General features: G+C 35.3%; 2 protein-coding genes across 6 annotated transcripts; one reads left to right on the plus strand and one right to left on the minus strand.

The window, feature by feature from the left end:
- Positions 1 to 66: 66 nt before the first annotated feature.
- Positions 67 to 8552, minus strand: LOC117603737 (carbonic anhydrase 2). Its single transcript, XM_034323183.2, has 7 exons — positions 8359 to 8552; positions 3298 to 3336; positions 2788 to 2949; positions 1678 to 1922; positions 1074 to 1310; positions 424 to 796; positions 67 to 341 (listed from the first exon to the last, which is right to left on the minus strand). The coding sequence occupies exons 1-7, from the start codon at positions 8399 to 8401 to the stop codon at positions 295 to 297; spliced, it is 1146 nt and encodes a 381-aa protein (XP_034179074.2). The 5' UTR covers positions 8402 to 8552; the 3' UTR covers positions 67 to 294.
- A 2174-nt stretch (positions 8553 to 10726) lies between these two features.
- On the plus strand, positions 10727 to 16573 carry dmpd (F-box protein dampened). Of its 5 annotated transcripts, XM_034323065.2 has the most exons (8): positions 10734 to 10885; positions 11194 to 11259; positions 11362 to 11588; positions 12518 to 12798; positions 12889 to 13137; positions 13220 to 13415; positions 13523 to 13899; positions 14027 to 16573. In XM_034323065.2, exons 4-8 carry the CDS (start codon positions 12556 to 12558, stop codon positions 14417 to 14419), a joined length of 1458 nt encoding a protein of 485 aa, XP_034178956.1. In that variant the 5' UTR covers positions 10734 to 10885; positions 11194 to 11259; positions 11362 to 11588; positions 12518 to 12555; the 3' UTR covers positions 14420 to 16573. The 5 variants fall into 5 exon arrangements, with proteins under 5 accessions (XP_034178960.1, XP_034178956.1, XP_034178958.1 ...); XM_034323069.2 differs by lacking the exons at positions 11194 to 11259; positions 11362 to 11588 and having other exon boundaries at positions 10727 to 10885; XM_034323067.2 differs by lacking the exons at positions 10734 to 10885; positions 11362 to 11588 and having other exon boundaries at positions 10912 to 11259.
- The last annotated feature ends 4202 nt before the right edge of the window (positions 16574 to 20775 follow it).

Genomic DNA, 20775 nt, shown 5'->3' on the forward strand with positions numbered 1-20775 from the left:
TACAAGAATACTCTATATATATACAATGTTCACAATATTCCTATAGATAAATATCAGTAGTACATATATAACTAAAAATAACAAAGACATTTATTTTTTTTTATGTATTACAAGTATCTTATACATAATTTTGAAATATGTAGTTACTAAAATCTGCTTACATAGATGCATCATAGGAAATACATAACATCTACTTTCATCAAAATCATTCAAGTAAATACATACTTCAAATTGCTTATTGCCTACTTTAAATTACATATACAGTCAAAGTGATTGACTAGAGTCTCCAGTATACTACTGACAGGGTAGCAGAAAAATTAATCCAAGTATCACTGCAAAAGCTGCAATAAAAATCAGAGAACAAATTAATATCGTATCGTAAACAGTGTCTATAAAATTTATTGATCAAAATAAAATACGAACGTGATACGGTCCACATGCTTTGTTGTCCATTATTAGAACTGTCAGTTTTGTTACTCGAAGGAATCGTTGTAGCAATCGGTGGAGTCGTTGTTTCAGGCTTTGAAGCTTTAGTCGTTGGTTCAGGATTTGGAGCTTTAGTCGTTGGTTCAGGATTTGGAGCTTTAGTCGTTGGTTCAGGCTTTGAGGTTGTAGTCGTTACAGGGGGTGTAGTTGTAGTTTCGGGGGCTAGGGTCGGATTCGTTGACACGGAAGTATCCGTGGATCCGGAAGGAATATTGCGATAGACCACCCTACCGTCCAACGGTTGAACCGGACGGAAATTATGAGTTAAATTTGTACCATCGCTAGATTGGACACTGCGGAATGCGGCCAACTAAAAATCAAGGTTTTTTAAATTAATTTATGAAAATGAGACTTGCCATTTATAAACAGAAACCATGCTCTCTTACTAAAAAAAAAAAATATTTTTTCTAGTATTTAAGTCTAAATAATTAGAGCACAATAGGAAGCATTTACAGAACATATTTGTACAGCATTTCTTCGTGTTTACAGTTAGTCGATGCTAAAGTTTAATCAAACATTTTTAAAAGCCTCCTTACGCGTACGTGTAAAGAATTTACATTGAACTTAACGGCTTTTACAGGAAGTACCTGTTCGTGAGATATAAATTGCGGTTTTATGAAGTCAATCCATTGAACGATCTCCAAACACGGGGGTGTTGTTAACGATCCTCTGTATGTGAAATAATTCTGGGCCGATTCGATATCAGCTGCGATCAATTTGCTCAAAATATTGTCATCCTTCAGTGTGATATTATTGCCAACAGTCATTATTTCTGGTATCTGTGGCACGATGGGATCGAAAATTGGATTCGGTTTATCGGCGACCTGCAACATGTACATTTTCTGTTAAATATGTAATAAATTCAAGTGTAGTTGAACGCGTTTCCTGAGATGTAAACGTTCAAAATAGAACATGGATCTTGTTTGACGAAGCAAGATCCACAAATTGGCGCTTTTCCTTCATTTATTTTCTTAGGGTTCAAATCTGAAGAGAATCTATTTAGGGAAAAATAGATCCAAAAGATATACCTAAAGACATATGTAGGAAGAGATTACAATACAATAAGAGATCTTAATGAAGATTAAACTGTTTATAATTATTATTCGTTTGGGATTGCTTTACGTATCCAATTATCGTTAATCAATTTCAATATTTGCATAGAAACATGTACTGTCAATATTTGTACATTACCTGGTACAAGTATGCCAGTACAGTAAGTCCATCAGAATGATTCATTGCCTTATTCGATGAACCGTACTCTTTCTTCCAGAAAACAGCATGAAGTTCCATGGAAAACGAGTGATTGTTGATGAGATCCTCGGATCCCAGATTATCGTTTTGTCCCCAGTGGAAGTGAAGTTGTTGGAAAACGTAGCTACCGTTTAAGGGTCCTCCGGATATCGTAGGCAATTCATTGTCGAAGCTTTGAATCATCACTAAACAAATAGCATAAAATTTCTTTTTATCTGCACCGAATAGCCTTGCTTTTTACACATTTCTCGAACGTTTATCTTAATTACGATGAGACAATGTCTAAGTCGTGCAATAATCAACGTTAATTTGCAGTTATTCAAGGATACGAATCACGTTTGTAACAAATGCAACGAACATTACATAGGCTTTGAAATTGTACGCTTTCCTGAAAACGATTTTAACATTCCATGTTCGACGTTGATTTTATATTACAACCCGTACGACTCGCATGGAATGTTTAAATGATAATTTTCTTACTGTACTGCGCAGTATTTACCATTAAGAGGAAATTGAAATTGTTGAATTTTTATTTTTATGCAAAGGTGACTAGAAATTTCTAAACAGTAAACACTATGATAAATAATGTAAGAGGGAGTTACATGTTAATTGAACGCTATGAATAATATCTTGTAGTATATTTCTGATAAGTATGTAAGACTTATCGATTGTTGAATTACTCTAGCTATGCATAACGTTACAATACCATTAAACGGTCGTATCGTTTATTTATCCTTCGAATAAGTAAATTTCTACGCTTTCTAAGTAAACTTTCATGGATAAAATTCCTTGCAAAATTGAGTAGCTTTTTCTTTCACTTAAGAATAATTATATTTAAAATTACTCAGTTAATTTCTCCCTGTTTAATATCGTTTAGATTACAATTCCTTTTTCTCTTTTTAGAAAAAATTCCTTTCACTTGAAACGTTTTATGTAACGGTATGGAACCTTTTTTTCAGTGCATTACGTTTCTTTTCTGTGTACATATTATTTCAACAAAGTCGCCGGGTTACTCGTACTCGTCAATATCTTGACCTTGTTGCTTCATACCTGTGTGCCCATTGTTTGTCATGTAGGCTGTATGGGAACGATGGACACCAGAATATTGCAGTGGCGGAAAGGTGGTAGTGGTTACATCTTTTTCTTCTATGTCAATAGGAGACTGGAATTTCCCCAGGCAAGTTTTATACTCGTTGCCCCAATGAGACGGACCTGGAAAGGATGGTCCATTAGCGTTTCGAAAACCTTTCGTGAAGAGCCTCCGCCATAAAATAATAGAAGAAATTCCGGAGCCAGATGGGTCAGATTTACCTCTTGAAATTATATTTCTAATTAATCTATTCAAAGATAAAGAGTCAATTTTGACTCTGTGATACTTAAGGGTTGAAAAGGGTTGAAATGAAAATCAGGTGAATTAAAATAAAATTATAACTCGAAGAGTAAATGTTTTACAAGTATGCAACGATTCCACGAAAATGGTATTAATTCAACAGTTATTGACGTTAACGAGACGTCACTCGAAAAAAAGTGGTTGAACAATTAACATAATAATTGACTCACCATTGCTTCCATCGTAGCTGAAATTATTGGCCAGCACACCTGCAATCAGTGAACAAACAAATTCATTTACACGTTATTGCATTTATACAAATATCGCCACTTAAACGAACGTTGCCTTTAATTAACCGCGTATGTATTTATGCGTAATTGACGAACAATCATGAGATCCTCATTATCGTTAATCGCCAAGTGTTTATGGAAAATCATGAAAGATCGTTAATAAAAGGTAACTTTTTCTCTGTCGTGTAGTGAAGAATAGAAAACGGTTTATCTAGAAGGGCAAAGAAAATGATTGTGTACAACAGGTTCTCATGGATAAAAATGTCCTTGTTGCATACGTTGAACAAGTTTACGTTCAATTATTCATCAGCAAGTCAGACAGGTATGCATCAGTCTAAACGTTCGATGTCAAAGGTAACGGTATAATCGCTTTCAATCGAATTCATAGCAACGAATCGATGTTTATTCGTAATAAAAGAGTCTTGGAATAATTCATCTGTGACGAGTTGAATGCAACACCGTGCTCGATTCGAATCTTTCGTGAATCAACTTTCACCGGTACGTCAAGTACTTCTTCTCAAACGTGAAACTACGATAAGTTTATTCTATTCGCTGTATAGTAAAATGTTTGCAGCGAAAAAAATGAAATTTTGAAATTTGGTAATTGATAATTTGGAAATTTGATAATTTGGTAATTTGCTAAATTGGAAATTTGGTAATTTAGTAATTTGGAAATTTAATAATTGATAATTCGGTAAACCTAAACAAAATTTGACTATGTATCTTTAACTTCCACATTATGCAAATGCCATGCCTAGCCGCACTAATTGCTAAATCGCTCACATATGAATTATTCATATGACTCAAGGCGGTAACATTTAAGATTTCCGGTGGAAAAGTAAAGTAGACCATTTCTTCCTCGATTATCGGTTAGTGAATAAGCTCGGTATCTTTCCTTTCTCTGACTGAAGATAAATCGTATATAATAACTAGTGTTTCCAGATCCTACACATATGCTCGACACATGTGGTCGAATGACGAATAGGATTTTCTTAGGATCGACATTATTTTCAGTCGGAGAGGAAACCCATCTGGGGGGTCGTTTTCAGGATTATAAACTAATTTAAATAACTTTAAGCAATGTTGAAACTGTCCTTTTCTTATGCAAGATAATTGTTGTTAAATACATGTAACTTGATCGTGGATTACGATGAAAACGAGAGCACGTATATCTACTGACGGCGATCTTATGTTTCGTTATGTGCGTTTTTAATACAGGGAAAGCTTCAAAGGCCTTGGATGCGTCAATGTTGAACAGGAGATTTCTAAATAAAATAATTCATCCGACTACTTTTTTGCGGTTAGATTCAAAGAAGAAACTATTAGGTCGTTGGTAAAATTTGCCAATATTAAAATCTCTCACAATTTAATTAGCATTCGAATACACCGGATACTCGGATTTTCGCAACGCACCTAATAAAGGTCTTAATGAAAAACGACCTATATTATACAACTAGAGAAATTTCAGAAATCTTGTGATTTGATTACATAAAAATTCCACCTCGATGTTATCATTAAATTCCGCTATAAACTTTCTAAACAATCCAATAATATAGCTGAGAATCTTATAGAATCTCATTGTTTCTTATTTTGCTTTGAGTGTATCAAAGGTGGAACATCCATAAAATAGAATCACCTGTTTATTTTAATTATGTAAGATTATTAATATTGGTTCTTCTTATCCAAAAATAAACAAAGATTAGATATATAAATCAACCTGATCTTGTCATTAATATATTAAGTACAATCAATTTATTACCTTATCATTCAAAGATAATTCTTTTCCACAACATTCCAACGAGGTATTTTTGGAATATCGTTTGTCCATACATTTAGTATTCATTTATAATATGTACTGACACGATTTGATCGTACTCAGCACACTTCTGTTTCACTTGGCACATTGAAAATAGCCACTCGAAATGTAAGTATAATTATGAAGATTTTATTTTAAATTTCTAAACGATCTTATATTATCATAATTTTATTGTTGAATAAGCAATATCGTTCGTGTATAATAAATTGACCCTCGGCGAGTTGTTAAAAAACAAAGCACAAGAAAATTCATGAATCTTCGTGCATACAGTTCAATGCATCTCCATTTCATTACGACGGACCTTGACAGAAATTTTCTTAATTATAATATTTATCGTCTACAAAATCAAGTATAACATCACGTGTAACGAAGAATAATAATCCTCTATCTCTCGTGTTTCAATATCGGGGGTTTTTGTGCTAGGAAAAAAAACACTAGACGGCTCGTTCTAGGGATCACTAGATGAAGAAACATCTCAATCCTTATATTTCGAATTATTATCTATTTTAATATCTTAATTGTATGATTATCTTTTTTCTGAAACTGTCAATCAATATGGTTTCTTCTTAATTTCAATAAAATTATAAACTCTTGAGAGAGTTTTATATATTCTTAATTATCAATTTATTAATTTTTCTTAAAAAATTCAAAACTAAATAAAAACCAAGGTCTCTGGTTCTTCAGACGTAACAAGGGTTAAATACCAGAGGACATAATAATAATTCTTTGAATGCAAAGTTTATCATTGGCTTCTAGAATTTCGCTTATCGTTTACAAAGGAAAGGGTTACACGTATGCACTGAAATCACGTTCTGTATAATAGGCGTTGAAAGTTTCTTATATCATGTCTAAAGTCTCAAACGTTTATTAAAACATTCAATGCTTATAATTCGACGTATCAATGTCAAGACGACTTTGAAACGCGCTTTCTTTTATTCAAACTTTATTACTGCAATTAATAATGGAATTAATAATTTATCATACATACATATATATATATATATCTCAATCGTATTCTCTTATCTTACAAAAGATTTCCCTAGTACTTATTTTATTATCTAATTTTGATTAATTAAATGATTACTTCAAAATAAGATAATAAAAGGAAACGTGAAAACGATAATAAATGATCGAAATCTCGTAAATCAAGAGTACTAATTACAATTTAATTTTCTGAAAAATCTTATGAAGGTTGCACAACACGTGGCATGCAGAAAATCATGCCAAATGCACTTTATCAACGATATCATTTAAGTTTATGGATATTACGTGTCTTTCTAAAGTGTACAGCTTAATTTCAGACATAATCATAGATCGAAAACGATGATTATAAAGTTTCATGTTACATCAAAACGCACTATTCTTTTGATAAATCAACACCCATCGCACGATTCTCTAATCGTTAGCTTCTGTGAAAATTACCTCGTTGATGCAATTTTTTATCACGCACGAAACAGAAAATTTATCATAACAAATTCTTGAACATAAAGTCTGTTTGCAATAAAATGTTGCGTTTATACAATTTTTCGCTTTCCACCTCTATTTTCTATATTGGAAAGTGAAATTTTTCAAAACAGTTTGTATGATAACACTGCATTACAGTTCGTGCATTCGTGCACAAGGTGCATTAAATGAATTATAAATAATAGATACTTTAGGGAAACCTATTACGCGTATCAGAGGCACAAAATTTCCATGAAAAAGAAAAATAGTTTATACTTAGTAAATTGAATGAGAAAAAAAATTCCATGATACTCCTCGGTTGCTATCCACAGCTAAAAATGTTTATAAAAATTTTTCCAAGAAGTTCCATCTTAACAAAATACACAATGTTGAAAATAACATTGTTACAGTACAAGCATCCGTGTTACGTATTCCTTTCCTTCATCATCGATTGCGTGCAGAAGTAAAGAAAAATAAACACGACCATCGTAGAATTCAGGAAAAAGCGTTAATTGTAAATTTCGATTTCTTAAATGGTAAATTGCGTTAATTAACCACGCTCGCTCGAGGGACATCGTATTATCTCATCTTATTCTAATTACTAGATTAGCCGGCATCTATTTTTACGAATAATTGGCAAAAATAAAATTCTGCCTAATTTAATAGGCATTAATTGTAATATTCGTTAATTGCATTAAATCGCATCATAGTACGAGCACACGTTGGATCAGATATGAACATGTGTGGTACAAAATGTTATATAAGGCTCTCTGATTTATAAAAGGCAGCGTTAATCCAAAGCAATGTAGATTTATATTTCAATCGTGTAGATTTTTTTATTATATTTGTTATAATTAAACTTGGAATGAAAATATTCTATTGGATCTAAGAACCTCCTTGATTCCTAATTCCTGCCAGTTGCTATGAAATAATTTCTTGTACCTAATTAAAAAACAAAAAAAGGGAATAAAAAATGAACGGCGATTTCATCGCGGTAATTATGAATCTAAGAATTACACGGTGTACGATGGCGATAGTTGGCTTTCCCTTTTCGTGAATTTTATGTAACGCTTTTACTTCCCTCATTTTGTATATACACTTCCGTCTAAATGAAAATCTTTAACGTTATTCTAATTGTCATTTGCATACCGTTTCTACGATGCAATGTTGACCAGGTTGCATATGCACCGGCTATGCAGCCGGCTCCCCTCATGAATCTTAAGTGATTTCGTGATATTAATAACAATAAGTGCATATAATTGTTTTAGAAGCAACCACCGTGGACAGATGCCAAAACGCGTAGAATATTAAAATAAACTGCAAGTGTTATTTGGTTATATATATATATATTTTTTTTTCAACGTCGTTTCGAGCCAGAAGAAAATCAATCGATGATGTAAAAATGTATTATTAATATTTCTAACGATATAAAATTTCAAAAAATTGTTCATTTATAAAATTGAAAACTCTCTTCTACACTTTGTACCATGAATTATGTCTAATTAAAAATGAAATCCAATCGGTATCCTGTGATCAAATATAAAAAATCTAAATCTAAATCCCAGGAATCCCACGATCGTCAAAGTATTAAATAAAGAAATTATAAAAATCGATTAAAATTAAAAATCCACGGTATCGTTATATTTTTATTTCCTCAATAAAAAAATCACTCTTAATATACCAGACCGTGGGAGAGACCAAATCGAATTTCAAAGGAACCCAAGAAGAATAAAACCACTTACTCGATACGAATAATGGAACTATGGTGAAGATTAAGAAAGTCATGGCGAGTGGAACTGTCACTTTTCACACTGTCTAACACCGTTTACGGAACGCCGGTCTACCGATACGTTGACTTAAGAAATGTGAATATACTCTGTGTTATACGGTCGGTGGTCGACTGAGCACTGGCTGCCTTGTCGGCTATGTTAAATAAGAGACGACCGCTTTTATTTCGCCGTGGCCTATCGACTGTGCAGAAAATTTCATAGACGGACAGCCAGACAGAGCTGGCTACCTGATGACCAGGTAATCGGGATATCGAGAAAGCCAGGAAAGGGACACGGGACCGATCGTGATTTCCGATGACTCAGAATCCTTCTATGATATCAGAAAGCTGCCGCTTCCAGAAACTGATACGGGTATAGTTTCTAGAAACTCGTTACCAATGTCCCATCGGTTCAATGACTTCTTTGTTTATAATCTTGTATATGGAAAATAAAAAAGAAACTAAATGTATACATATATGTAAACGAGGAATTCTTAAGAATGAATCTGGGAATTTTTATTCTCATACGCATACTCATTTTTATTCACAGTTTTGTTATTTAGACTTTATCGCCTTCTGAACTTCACTCGAAGAATTAATTTCAGATAGTGTTTTTGTTTCATTGATAAGTACGTTTCCGATACTGCATTAACGACAACAATGCTGCGTGATATTAAATAAAAGTAGCAAAACAAGGTTTAAAAATATGTAAGTTGAATTAGAATAGTATGGGAAGAAAGAAAGGAAGGGGTCCTATTTGAGATGTTTGTGGTACGTGAGCCATATAGCTTGCGGTACTTTAACGCTCGTAAGAGCTCATTATTGTATTTTGGATGTGTCGGTTTCCGTTCGGTTACGTACTTCCGCTAACGATTTTCCTTAACTACCACGTTCATCGAAAACCTCGAAAAGTTTGAATATTTAATGCTATGATTTCTTCACTGACGTGTTATTAGGAAAATTTAGCAAATATATTATTCTTTAATAAAATACCATAGATTATACATATATTATGATAATGTCCCAATCTATAATTAAAATTATCTTAATGGAACTGGGTGTGTCTGTATTTTTTTTGATACACTCTGAAATGAAATATGCTGGCGATAAACGAGGTATCAATTATCGTTAAAAAATTACAGCTATATATTATTACTAACTGATTCATTGTTAACCACATTCACGGTATAGACCGAACGCTTTAAAAACAATTATGTATGGCGGGGCATCAGGGTGTTTTTTGCATTTCCTTATAAACGGTATGAAATATCGACAACGTGCGCGGCGGCGCTTCAACGAGCCTTCGAAATATTTAATGAAGGTCGCCTCGTTTGATACGTTTCGGAATAAAAGTTTCAAGAAAACCGCAGCATGATTCTTAGACCCAATTTCGCAACTATTATGCAACGCGTGTGTATGTACATATGTATTTACAAGAAACTGCTGTTTCGGGTTAATCTTTCGGCCAATTTATTTGGAAAGAAGGCAAGGGCAAAGGCGGATTTCTTTGCGAAAGGTCAGCTAGATAATTATTTTAGAACGACAGGAACAGGTCTAGTGATTCTTTCTTCTCCTTTCCTTTTTTTATTTTCTGAGCGCGATCTATCGCGCACGGGATATACAGGAAACTTCAAGTGCTTCTCTAGATCGAAAACGGTGTAAAATTGTTTCTACCTTCGCTCGTAGATTATTTAAAGACTTATCGATCACCGTCTCTTTTGATTTATAATGATCGAATCATCTCTTGATGAGCTGTCTTTTATTCGTGACAAGAGAAACTAATGTATGCAAAACAACTTTTTCACAGATTTCAAAAATAGGTTAAGTTTTACTTTAAGTTGCAACGTAAATATAAACTCCATATATTTTTCAGTAATGCTAAAGATAGATAACCGAAAGTATTTTCTTTTTCGGTACGGTCACAACCAAGATATTTTTATACTCTTGACATTATACTTAGTCGCGCAAAAAGTAAAATGGTTGAACAAATATCTTAAATACCTACATACTCTTATGAAAACAAGTCTAGAACATATTAGGTCTATCGAAAAATTCTGTCCATTTTTGAATTAAAAGAAAATAATACATTTCAAAACTTGATTGATCACAGGTATGTATACGCACAACTGCAAAAACAAAAATAAAAATTATATGTTTTGTTTAGATTTGACTCAGAAATAGTTTCATCTACGTCAATACGTATCTTGGACACTTCATATTATTGTAAATTAATGGAATATTGTTAAATTGTGTTTGATTTAAACTATACGCTCTTCCGATCCATCAGCGCTATCTATAGATGTCGCTAATAGTAGTCGAGAACTAAAATTTGTATGTACAGTTTCTCTGCTTTGCACAACGCTACTCCAGTAACGGGCATATGTATATCATTAAAGCTCGGAGATGGTCTCTGCCTACACAAATTGTGAAATAACCATTAAAATGTCAGAATAGCGCTCGTTGCAAACTGACTTGAAAAATTGACCAATCGAGGAACGTTGGTAAGTCGGTGGGTACGTTTACAAGGAATGTGAGGAAACGGTTGAGCAAAAGCAACGATACTAGTTTTACACATATGTATGTATGTGCATTTGATCGCCGTCGTCGTCGCAATAGTCGTAATCGTCGACGTCGGCGTTGATTGTTCGCTGATCTTTATTCTAGCTTGAACAAAAGCGACCGGATTCACTGTTAAATCGAATCGCAGAAAAGTTATAAGATTTCGTTTCTCTCGTAGCCGCACTCTGGTTACAAGCGAAACAGCTTCGTAAGATAGTGACATCGTTATCCTTTATTTTGGTATTTATAGACCTAAAAAAGCCTATGTACCCGACGGCGATTTTCTGAAGGGAAGAGAAACAGGTCTTGTGGATAGGTAACGAAAAAAGAAGAAGTTTATAATATTCCCTCGACTGTACACGCGCGGGCTTTTTTTCCGGGGTGCAATTTATGGATACGTGTTGGTGCGTGTTCATAGTTACACGAGGATTATAAGCGGAAAAGAGAGAAGCATAGAAAAGCATCGGTGAAACGAGAGCGATAGGGATAGTCGAGACGAAACGAGACAAAGTTTCGATAGTGAAACGAAGCGAGAACGAGAACGTTGAAACAGGGGTTCGCGAAGAGAAGGAAGGGGTCTCCGTCAAAATGTCGCTGAAATCACCAACGCGGATACAGTGATTGCTTTTCGTCATTTAACAGGGGGTATGTGATCTTTTCCTGACTTGATCGTTCTTCTTTTTTTATCGTTCCACCTATACTTGTTCCCGTTTACTTTACGTTTCGAATGTACGCAGCCTCTTTGAACCTCATTGAAAGAGAGAAATGTCCTGGGTACATCGATTGCGCACGGTTACCCGGTTTCCCTCTGTTTGTTTCCATCGGGCTTTGTACAACTTTGTCGTGGTTGTGTGCATAACACGCCACGGCCGTTACAGTGGCGCGCTGAGATATCTTGCATTTATATCAATCTCTTTCTACATCTTGTATTTTTTTCTTTTTCTTCTTCTTTTCACTTCATCGTTGCAGCGTCGACGAAGACATTCGGCGATCGCACTTACGGTGCCGATCTCCAGGTATCCGTCGATACTGTACACTCACTGTATTCGTGTGTCGCTGTGCTTTTTTTCCACTTCGTAAATTGAATTTTTCTTGGCAGACTTTCCACCGTACGTAAAGAATTTCAACTTTCGTTTTTCATCAATTTTCACGTTGATTTTTGTTCATGTAACTGCTGCTATATCGTGTTTCGTTTTTTTAAAAACCAATGAGAACGATTGCAACTTATTTAACGAGTTCAAGATCTTCCTATGTTATACTGGAAATTTGTTTCCTATTTTGATATTTCGGGGGATATTCCGTTATGACGAGATTTTCTGACATTCTTTTGTCACAATTATTCCGAGTACATTTTAGAGTATGTTTCTCGTAAAAATGTACGAATGAATTGGCAAATAATTTCGTTGTATTTATACTTGATCAATTTCTTTATAATATAGGAAAGTAAAGGAATAATCTTTGATTGTGTATTGATTTTTGGTATCTGAGGTCTCTTAATTATTGTTTTATCCTGACAATATTTTAAGCATACCAACCAGTTTTGTTTCTAATCTTTCTTTATGGTAAATTTGCAGGGTTTTGCTGAAGCAGAGCAAATAAGAACATAAAAAATATGGTATCAACTCGTCAGTCAAGTAGTATGGGAGCGAGCAATGGGGGTGGACCTGTCACTGAGATTGCTGATGTAAATTCATCTAGAAGACATCAATCTGCAACAATGGCTAGTTCTTATAGCGGAACATCTGTCTCTGAGCCACCTTCTTACAGTAATCTAAACCTCCTTGACTTACCGGTTGAAATTCTTGAAAAGATTTTCAGCTATTTGGATTACAATACCGTGGCTCATTTACGTCCAGTAAGCGAAAAATACAGTATACAATATTTTATACAACTTTTAAAATACTTAACCTAGTATATAAACGAATATGTTCTTTTCTATTCGCAGGTTTGCCATCAGATGGATCGTGTCTGTGGTTCAATTTTAAATTCGACATTTCAGAAGCTTCAAACACAGATGTTGAGTCGTTTTCAGGCAATTAAATCACAGATGCCGAGACGTGAATCTGCTCGCCGTAATCATCCATTAGCTTGTGAATCTGACATTATTGAAACTCTTCATATGCGTCTCACCTTGCTTCAAATGAGTTTTGGCAAACACATTGAGCGTAAACATTGTTGCTTTTTTCCTGGAGAGGTAAATGAAACTATTTATGGTTTGTAGGATTAAAAATATATTGTTTTTAAATACACTTGATAAGTTTAATTTCTAATTTTAGATTTTAGACGAAGTTTATCGTATTTTACATTATATAAAAGTTACTCCAAAATTAGCCAGACCATATAAAGTAACAGACGAATTATTTGATTTAAGTACTATGGCTATGGAGTATTTTAAAGAACGTATCGAACCAACATTACCAGAAATTCCTTACTTTGGAGCTGATTTCTTAGATCTTACTGGAACGTTCTCCTGTGAGCAAAAATGCCCGATTTTTAAATCTTTTGAAGTTACATTAAGCTGTGTTCTATTACAGTTTTGCACAACACTATATTGTATATATTCTGTTTAAATGTTTTAGCCTCTAGTAATGTGAACAAACCATTTATGTGCCTGGATTCTACACCTCTGACTGTTGGGAGTGGTAAAGGAGGAAACAATAGCGGGGAAGAAGGTTCTCCACCACATTCGTCGGATGATCCTGGCCTCTTAGAATCTAGCGTATCACCACCACAATCGAACATGGTGTTACGAAAACGGATCCGGAAGATTAAACAAGGAATGAAACGATATAATAGTCAGTTAACGTTAATGCGTAGAGATTTGAGGAGTTGCAAATCAAAAATTGCCGAGCAACAGAAACAAATCGTTGAATATGCCACGCGCCTCGACGAGAACGATAAAAAGAACGAAGAGACATCTCGCAAATTTAGCACACTCCTACAGGTATTTACTAAGGTACACTTGGTACTTGTAAGAATAACGTGTAGCGGAAAAGATATATGTAGAAGATTTATAGATTTTATAATTTTTCGATACCTTCCTTGTTACCAAATCATTCTCACGATATAAATATGTTCTGTAGGAATTGAACAAATGTAAGACAGAGCTTCAGTATTGGCGATCTAAATCTCCAGCGATACCGGTGTGCGTAGTCTGCGGTCAGTCTATGTTAGTACCGTCAGAGGATCTACAAGCTTTAACAAATCAAGGCGTAATAACGGAAACGATCGACGAAGGATTAGACTTCATTCCTATAACAGATGCGCAGAGTCCTACCGAAGTTGTTTCACAACCAACGGTTACACAACAGCCTTCGTCGCCACCGGCGACAGTGGAAATGGCACCACCAAAGGCTCCTGTGCCTTCATTATCTTCAAAACGAAAATCCAATACGGCAGAGGAAGCACCGAGCGATGCTACAAAGAAACCTCGTCGTACCGCCAAGTCACGTCAGGTTAAACGCTCGAAGATATAAATCGATTCTGATCATGGTACAAAAAAAATATCTGTCTTAACATTTTTACTGGGTTTTCGAAAGAGGTCTTTCTATTTAAAATAACTGTTTCTTTACGCAAGCGAACGAATGATCTTAGAAAAGTACAAAATTCTTTCATGAACGTCCTGCATTTCGCGCAACGAACCTCGTTTTGAAAAATGAAAAAGAAATGAAAATTATAGCAATGTTGGTTACCGCGCGAAGGGAATTGACGCGATTAATTTTCCTATTTTTATTACGGACGAATTTGTCACACACAGTGACGTCTACAAATATTCTAAATGATAGTTGATCATTCGTGTCGTTCGTAAAGTAACAGAGGAGCAACTTTTTTCGGGCCCTTTTAATTATTATTATTCTCGTGATGGTATACACAAGAATAACGGAAGGGTTGAATTTTCTATAAAATGTTTATTTTACAACAATATCCGCATTATAGAACAGATCAAGGTGATCAGCAAGAATTCACCTTCTATATATCATGAACACAAGTTATCCACTAATTTATCATTTACTTGCCAAATATTTCTAATTATTTCTTTTTCTATAAAATTTTCATTTTTAAACAGTTTAATTGACAAAATCATATTTGCCCAAGTGCAACATTTAGTGATCAGGCAAACAAGTTGTTGGTATGGAAATTATTAAAACCAATCGATAATGAAGAATTTGAATTGCTTAATTTATTGTTCATTATAGCTTTAATTGAACAAAAATTGCTTGTACATGGTAATACCTTGTTTCACAAAGATAGGAAGCTATTAGTTTTATCTTTGACGAAACTTCTGTACAAAATTTCGAGTGGACGTTAGACCTGATTCTTGCAAATTTTATTTTGCAGTATCAATGAATAAGTACCTGAGAGGACTGAGTGGGACCGGTTCGCGCAGGTACTCCCAAGTTCATCAATATTCATATCAATTTTCTAATTTATCGAAATCTATTCAATTGAACAAAGAAATAATTTCACTTTAATATGATTTGTGTATACCATTTATAATATGAGTTTAAGTCATGAACTTGATAGTGAAAGTCAAAGGCTTTGAAAAGTGAATTGCTTTTGCATAATAACATGTGATATCACCTTAATTTTTTGGTTGTTAATGGGTAAATTTGTAATTAAAAAAATTAATTTAATAGAGCAGCTCACCTAGATAAAATCAAAACAATTTTAATGGTATACAAATTTTGTGAGCCTTAAAAATATGCGAAGCTGTGGAGAAAGAAAGTGAATTGATAAAGTGAGCAAAATATGTTGAATACCTTAAATGGGTGTTATCTTTTTCTTTTTTTTTTTCTAATGCGCCATCCGTTAAACAAGCGATTTATTTTGCTGGATGGTGTATATTGCAATATTAATAGCGCTAGGAAATTATTTATAGGATCAATTATTTATAGGAAAATTATTATCAAATTGTTTTAATGAATTTAAAGAAAACACCAATGTTTTAATTTATCAATCATATTGATTAAAATTAATGAACTTCATACCGCGTTTTTAAACGACAGAAATGGTGAACGACAATGGAGGATTATTGTTTAATGGAATTAATTGAAAAATGTCGTATATATGTATAACTTTTTGTTGCTTTAAAGTCGTACGGATTACCCTGCGCGATGCTCGATAATCGGTCTGTATAGATTCAATTACCTTATATTATTTGCACCAATCCTAATTAATCTCAAAGAAAGGAAAATTGTAATTTGACTTATTGTGAGTTAATTATTATTCATGATTCTAGTAATAAATATAAAAGATACTGATAATAAGTAAAATGATACTTTATTATAAATATACAAATATATATATATATCTATATATATATATATATATATATGAGTGAGGTACTTGCCAGACATGCATACCACACAGAGCAGTTTAGTTTAAACTTTAATGGAACAATAAGATATAATAATTAATTAATGATGAAATAATTATCGAAATATATATAATTTTTTATCGATGTCGAAAATAATTAGGTGAAAAGGAGGAAAAACAAGAACTTTGCGAGCGGACGGAAAATGAGTACGTTACGCATGTATGTGAGAAGTTATGCAAGAGAATTAAGAGCGCGTGATATATATGTATAAACACACACACACACACACACACACACGTATATATAATAAAAATACTAAATTCAAACTTAATGAGAATTTACGATGTGATGCTTTATCGATTTAACTGCGGGAAAGTGACCTTTATTCAAATAAAATACATGTGGGGCGTTTTTGGCTACAAAAAAAAAGAAAAGATGTATGAATTTTACTTAATGTTATGTTGAATAGGATTGCGGGGGCGGGCGTAATTTAAATCGCCGTGTCGGAAATTTCGAAATGCTTGCATTGTATGCTTATGTCGCGAATAGTGGTGCGTTCTGACAAATGAAAAACTTAAGATAAAGAGGAAAAAGAAACTATGGAACATGACGCGTGAGATGATTCTCTTTACACGAATATATCTAGGCCCCTGAATGTAACAGCATCCTGTACACTCGCATCTTGGGAAAACTGTATTTACGAATCAATAACTAAATGTACTTTTATGTACTCCCACTCGACTAGTTACAATTACCAACGATACACGTTGCCAGTTTATTATTTTAAAATGAATAGTTTACAGTCATTGGCTTTCCGACATTATCCGTCCCCGAACGATACAAATTGTAGCATTGTGTACTACGTATATGAATCTACTAAGGATATACAATCGAATATAACAATGAATACACAATTAGAAGTAGAATAATTTCCTAACTAGTAGTGCTGTGCGTTAAGAATGCGAGCACAGGGAACGATTTAATTTTCAATTCTTCATTCATCATGATTAAGTATCCGTGGACCATACGTATATTCGTTCGCAGTATCTGCACTAGTAAAAGTAATGGTCTCCGGATCAACTACACAGTAAGCAATTATGAATGGAAATACCATGCGTGTACTTTAAAATTCACCTACACGAGGTAAAGAGCATAGGAAATACAATTGCCAGCGTTACGGTATGAAACACCGTACCGCCGAAATATATGAGTTATCTTAAATGGTTTTACGTGTATTAAAGCGATTGTAAATATATATATTAGATACACCTTATAATAAACGTAATTTAACATAAAAAAACTATTTGTATTTTGTTTCAACTTCAACGAGAGAGGAAGTGGCGAACTCTCTGAACTTGCTTTCTTTCATAATAGGTGATTGAATTTCTCCGATTGGTATAGTATAACCTTGACTTTCACTTTCGTCTGCTAGTCGAGCACGTGGCTCCGTTTGACAGTTTATAATATTTTTGTAGTGACTACTGATACAAAAAGAATGGACATGACTTTGTTATCACGGGGTTACGATTTAGGGGGTCTCTGAGAACCCAAGATAGTATCAGGTCGGTATGCAAGAGAGCGCCACTAATGCATCGGGGTCCCTGACACCCCAGAGGCCAAAATAGCGGTATGCAGTTGCAGGTGCTTCGGGGTCCCTGGCACCCCAAGAGGATGTCGGTATATAGTAAGCACCACCGATGCATTGGGGTCCCGGACACCCCGGATGCCATACTGTTGGTATACAGGGAGAGTCAACGGTGCTTCGGGGTCCCAGACACCCCAGGATCGAATCAGGTCGTACCCATCACTACCCCTAACAAGTGAGTTTCACGATTTGTTCGTTTTCCGTTCTTATATTTCGCTAGATCCGTTCAAATCCATCACTATCTCGAACAAGTGAGTTTCACGATTTGTTCGTTTTCCGTTCTTATATTTCGCTAGATCCGTTCAAATCCATCACTATCTCGAACAAGTGAGTTTCACGATTTGTTCGTTTTCCGTTCTTATATTTCGCTAGATCCGTTCAAATCCATCACTAGCTCGAACAAGTGAGTTTCACGATTTGTTCGTTTTCCGTTCTTATATTTCGCTAGATCCGCTCAAACCCATCACTATTCCGAACAAGTGAGTTTCACGATTTGTTCGTTTTCCGTTCTTATATTTCGCTAGATCCGCTTAAACCCATCACTATTCCGAACAAGTAAGTTCCACGATTTGTTCGTTTTTAGGTCTTATATTTCGCTACTTGCTCCGGGGTCCCTGAAACCCCAAATACCATAATGTCGGTACGTAAAGAGAGTCATTGGTGCTTTGGGGTCTCCGAAACCCCAGATACCATAATGTCAGTATGCGAAGAGAGTCATTGATGCTTTGGGGTCTCCGACACCCCAGATGCTATAATCTTGGTATGTAGAGTATCATTTGTGTGTTGGGGTCTCTGAAACCCCTGATACCATAATGTCGGTATGCAAAGAGAGTCATTGGTGCTTTGGGGTCTCCGAAACCCCAGATACCATTATATCGATATGCAAAGAAAGTCATTGATGCTTCGGGGTCCCTGACACCCCGGATAACATCAGGACCGTATGAAGAGGGTACAACCGGTATAATTTTTTTCCAGAGTTTATTTAATTTACTTCATTTATTTTTTTTTGCTTACTAAATAAGCTTATCGAAGGGGAATAACATTTATGAATACATCCCTCTTCTGGGTCTTAGCCGAGGCCCCCATTTACTTTACTTTTTGCAGTTACTTATATAATTTTATCTCTCATTATAGGCCAAGGCCATTTCAGTATCCCTTACATCCCTGCATTCCTTCCATCCCATCGTCCCTTACATGCCTGCATTCCTTACATTTCTGCAACCATTAAATACCCTTTTTTTTTTTTTTTTTTTTTAACGTGGTGGAAATCTTCAGAAAGACACCTTCAGCCCCCCTGGGGAGGGGCCGGAGGTAGTGTGGGATTTTTACCCACTAAAACCACCACGGTGGCCTGCACTAGGGCGTTAGGGAGGGTCCCTTTGACCCTCCGGCTTGTGCCGAACCCCGCCGACATCGGGGGCCACACCCGATGCCGGCACTCCTCGGGCCGCGTGCAGTGGAGACCGGGGCCCCAGCCCCGGACCCCTAAGGAATTCCTTTCCATCACTCGTTCCGTTACATCGCTGCATCTCTTACATCCCTGCATTCTTTTCATCCCTACATTCTTTTTATGCCTTAAATCCCTACATTATTATTATCCCTACATTCTTTTCATCCCTACATTCCATACATCGCTTCATCCCTTACATCCCTACATTCCTTATATCCCTTCATCCCTTAAATCCCTACATTGTTTCCACCTCTACATTCCTTCCTACCCTACATTCTTTTCATCCCTACATTCTTTTTATGCCTTAAATCCCTACATTATTACCATCCCTACATTCTTTTCATCCCTACATTCCATACATCGCTTCATTCCTTACATCCCTACATTCCTTTCTTCCCTACATTCTTATCATCCCTACATTCCTTCCGCCCCTACATTCTTTCCAACCCTACATTCTTTTCATCCCTACATTCCTTTCATCCCTACATTCCTTTCATCCCTACATTCTTTTCATCCCTACATTCCTTACATCTCTGCATCCCTTATAATAAATATATTATAAAGACTGCTTCGAGTAAAGGTAAGTAAAGGTAAGTTAGTTAGCAAAAATTTCGAAAAACAGCGCCCCCTAGCGGCAAAAATGTGAACTAAAATCTCGATGTCGAATCAGCGCCATCTGGTTTCGGAAAAAGAAACTAAACCAGGCACCATTTTTGGCCCTCTGGCGGCAAGAATGTGAACTAAATTTTCGATGTCGAATCAGCGCTATCTGGTTTCGGAAAAAAGAACTAAACCAGGCACCATTTTTGGCCCTCTGGCGGCAAAAATGTGAACTAAAGTTTCGATGTCGAATCAGCGCCCTCTGGTGGTGAAAAAAGGAACTAAATTTGTATAAAATCGCAGGCCTTATAGCCGTAAAAATTTCAACTCATTTTCAGGAAGGCACTGGGATGTATGGAATGCAGAAATATAAGTGATACAAGGATGTAAAGGATACAGGCATCTAAGGGATGCAGGGATGTAAGGGATGTTGGGATATAAAGAAGGCAGGAATGGGAGAAATGCAGAGATGTAAGGGATGTAGAGATGAGAGGAATGCAGGAATGTAAGGGAAGCAGAGGTTTTAGGGGTGCAGAGATGTAAGGAATGAAGGGATGAAAAGAATGCAGGGATATAAGGGATGAAGAGATGTTAGGAATGTCGGGATGTAAGGATGTAGGGATGATAAGAATGTCGGGCTGAAGGGAATGTAGGGATATAAAGAATGTGGGTATGAAAAGAATGCAGAGATGTAAGGGATGCAGAGATGTTAGGAATACTGGGATGTAAGAGTTGCTGGGATGTAAGGAATGCAGTAATATAAGGGTGCAGACGAAAGTAATAAAATCAACACGTTCGTCCTCCTGTAGAGTTTATTCAA

This window comes from Osmia lignaria, chromosome 11, assembly GCF_051020975.1.
Source record: "Osmia lignaria lignaria isolate PbOS001 chromosome 11, iyOsmLign1, whole genome shotgun sequence".
In the NCBI taxonomy this organism is placed as follows: Eukaryota; Metazoa; Arthropoda; class Insecta; order Hymenoptera; family Megachilidae; genus Osmia; species Osmia lignaria.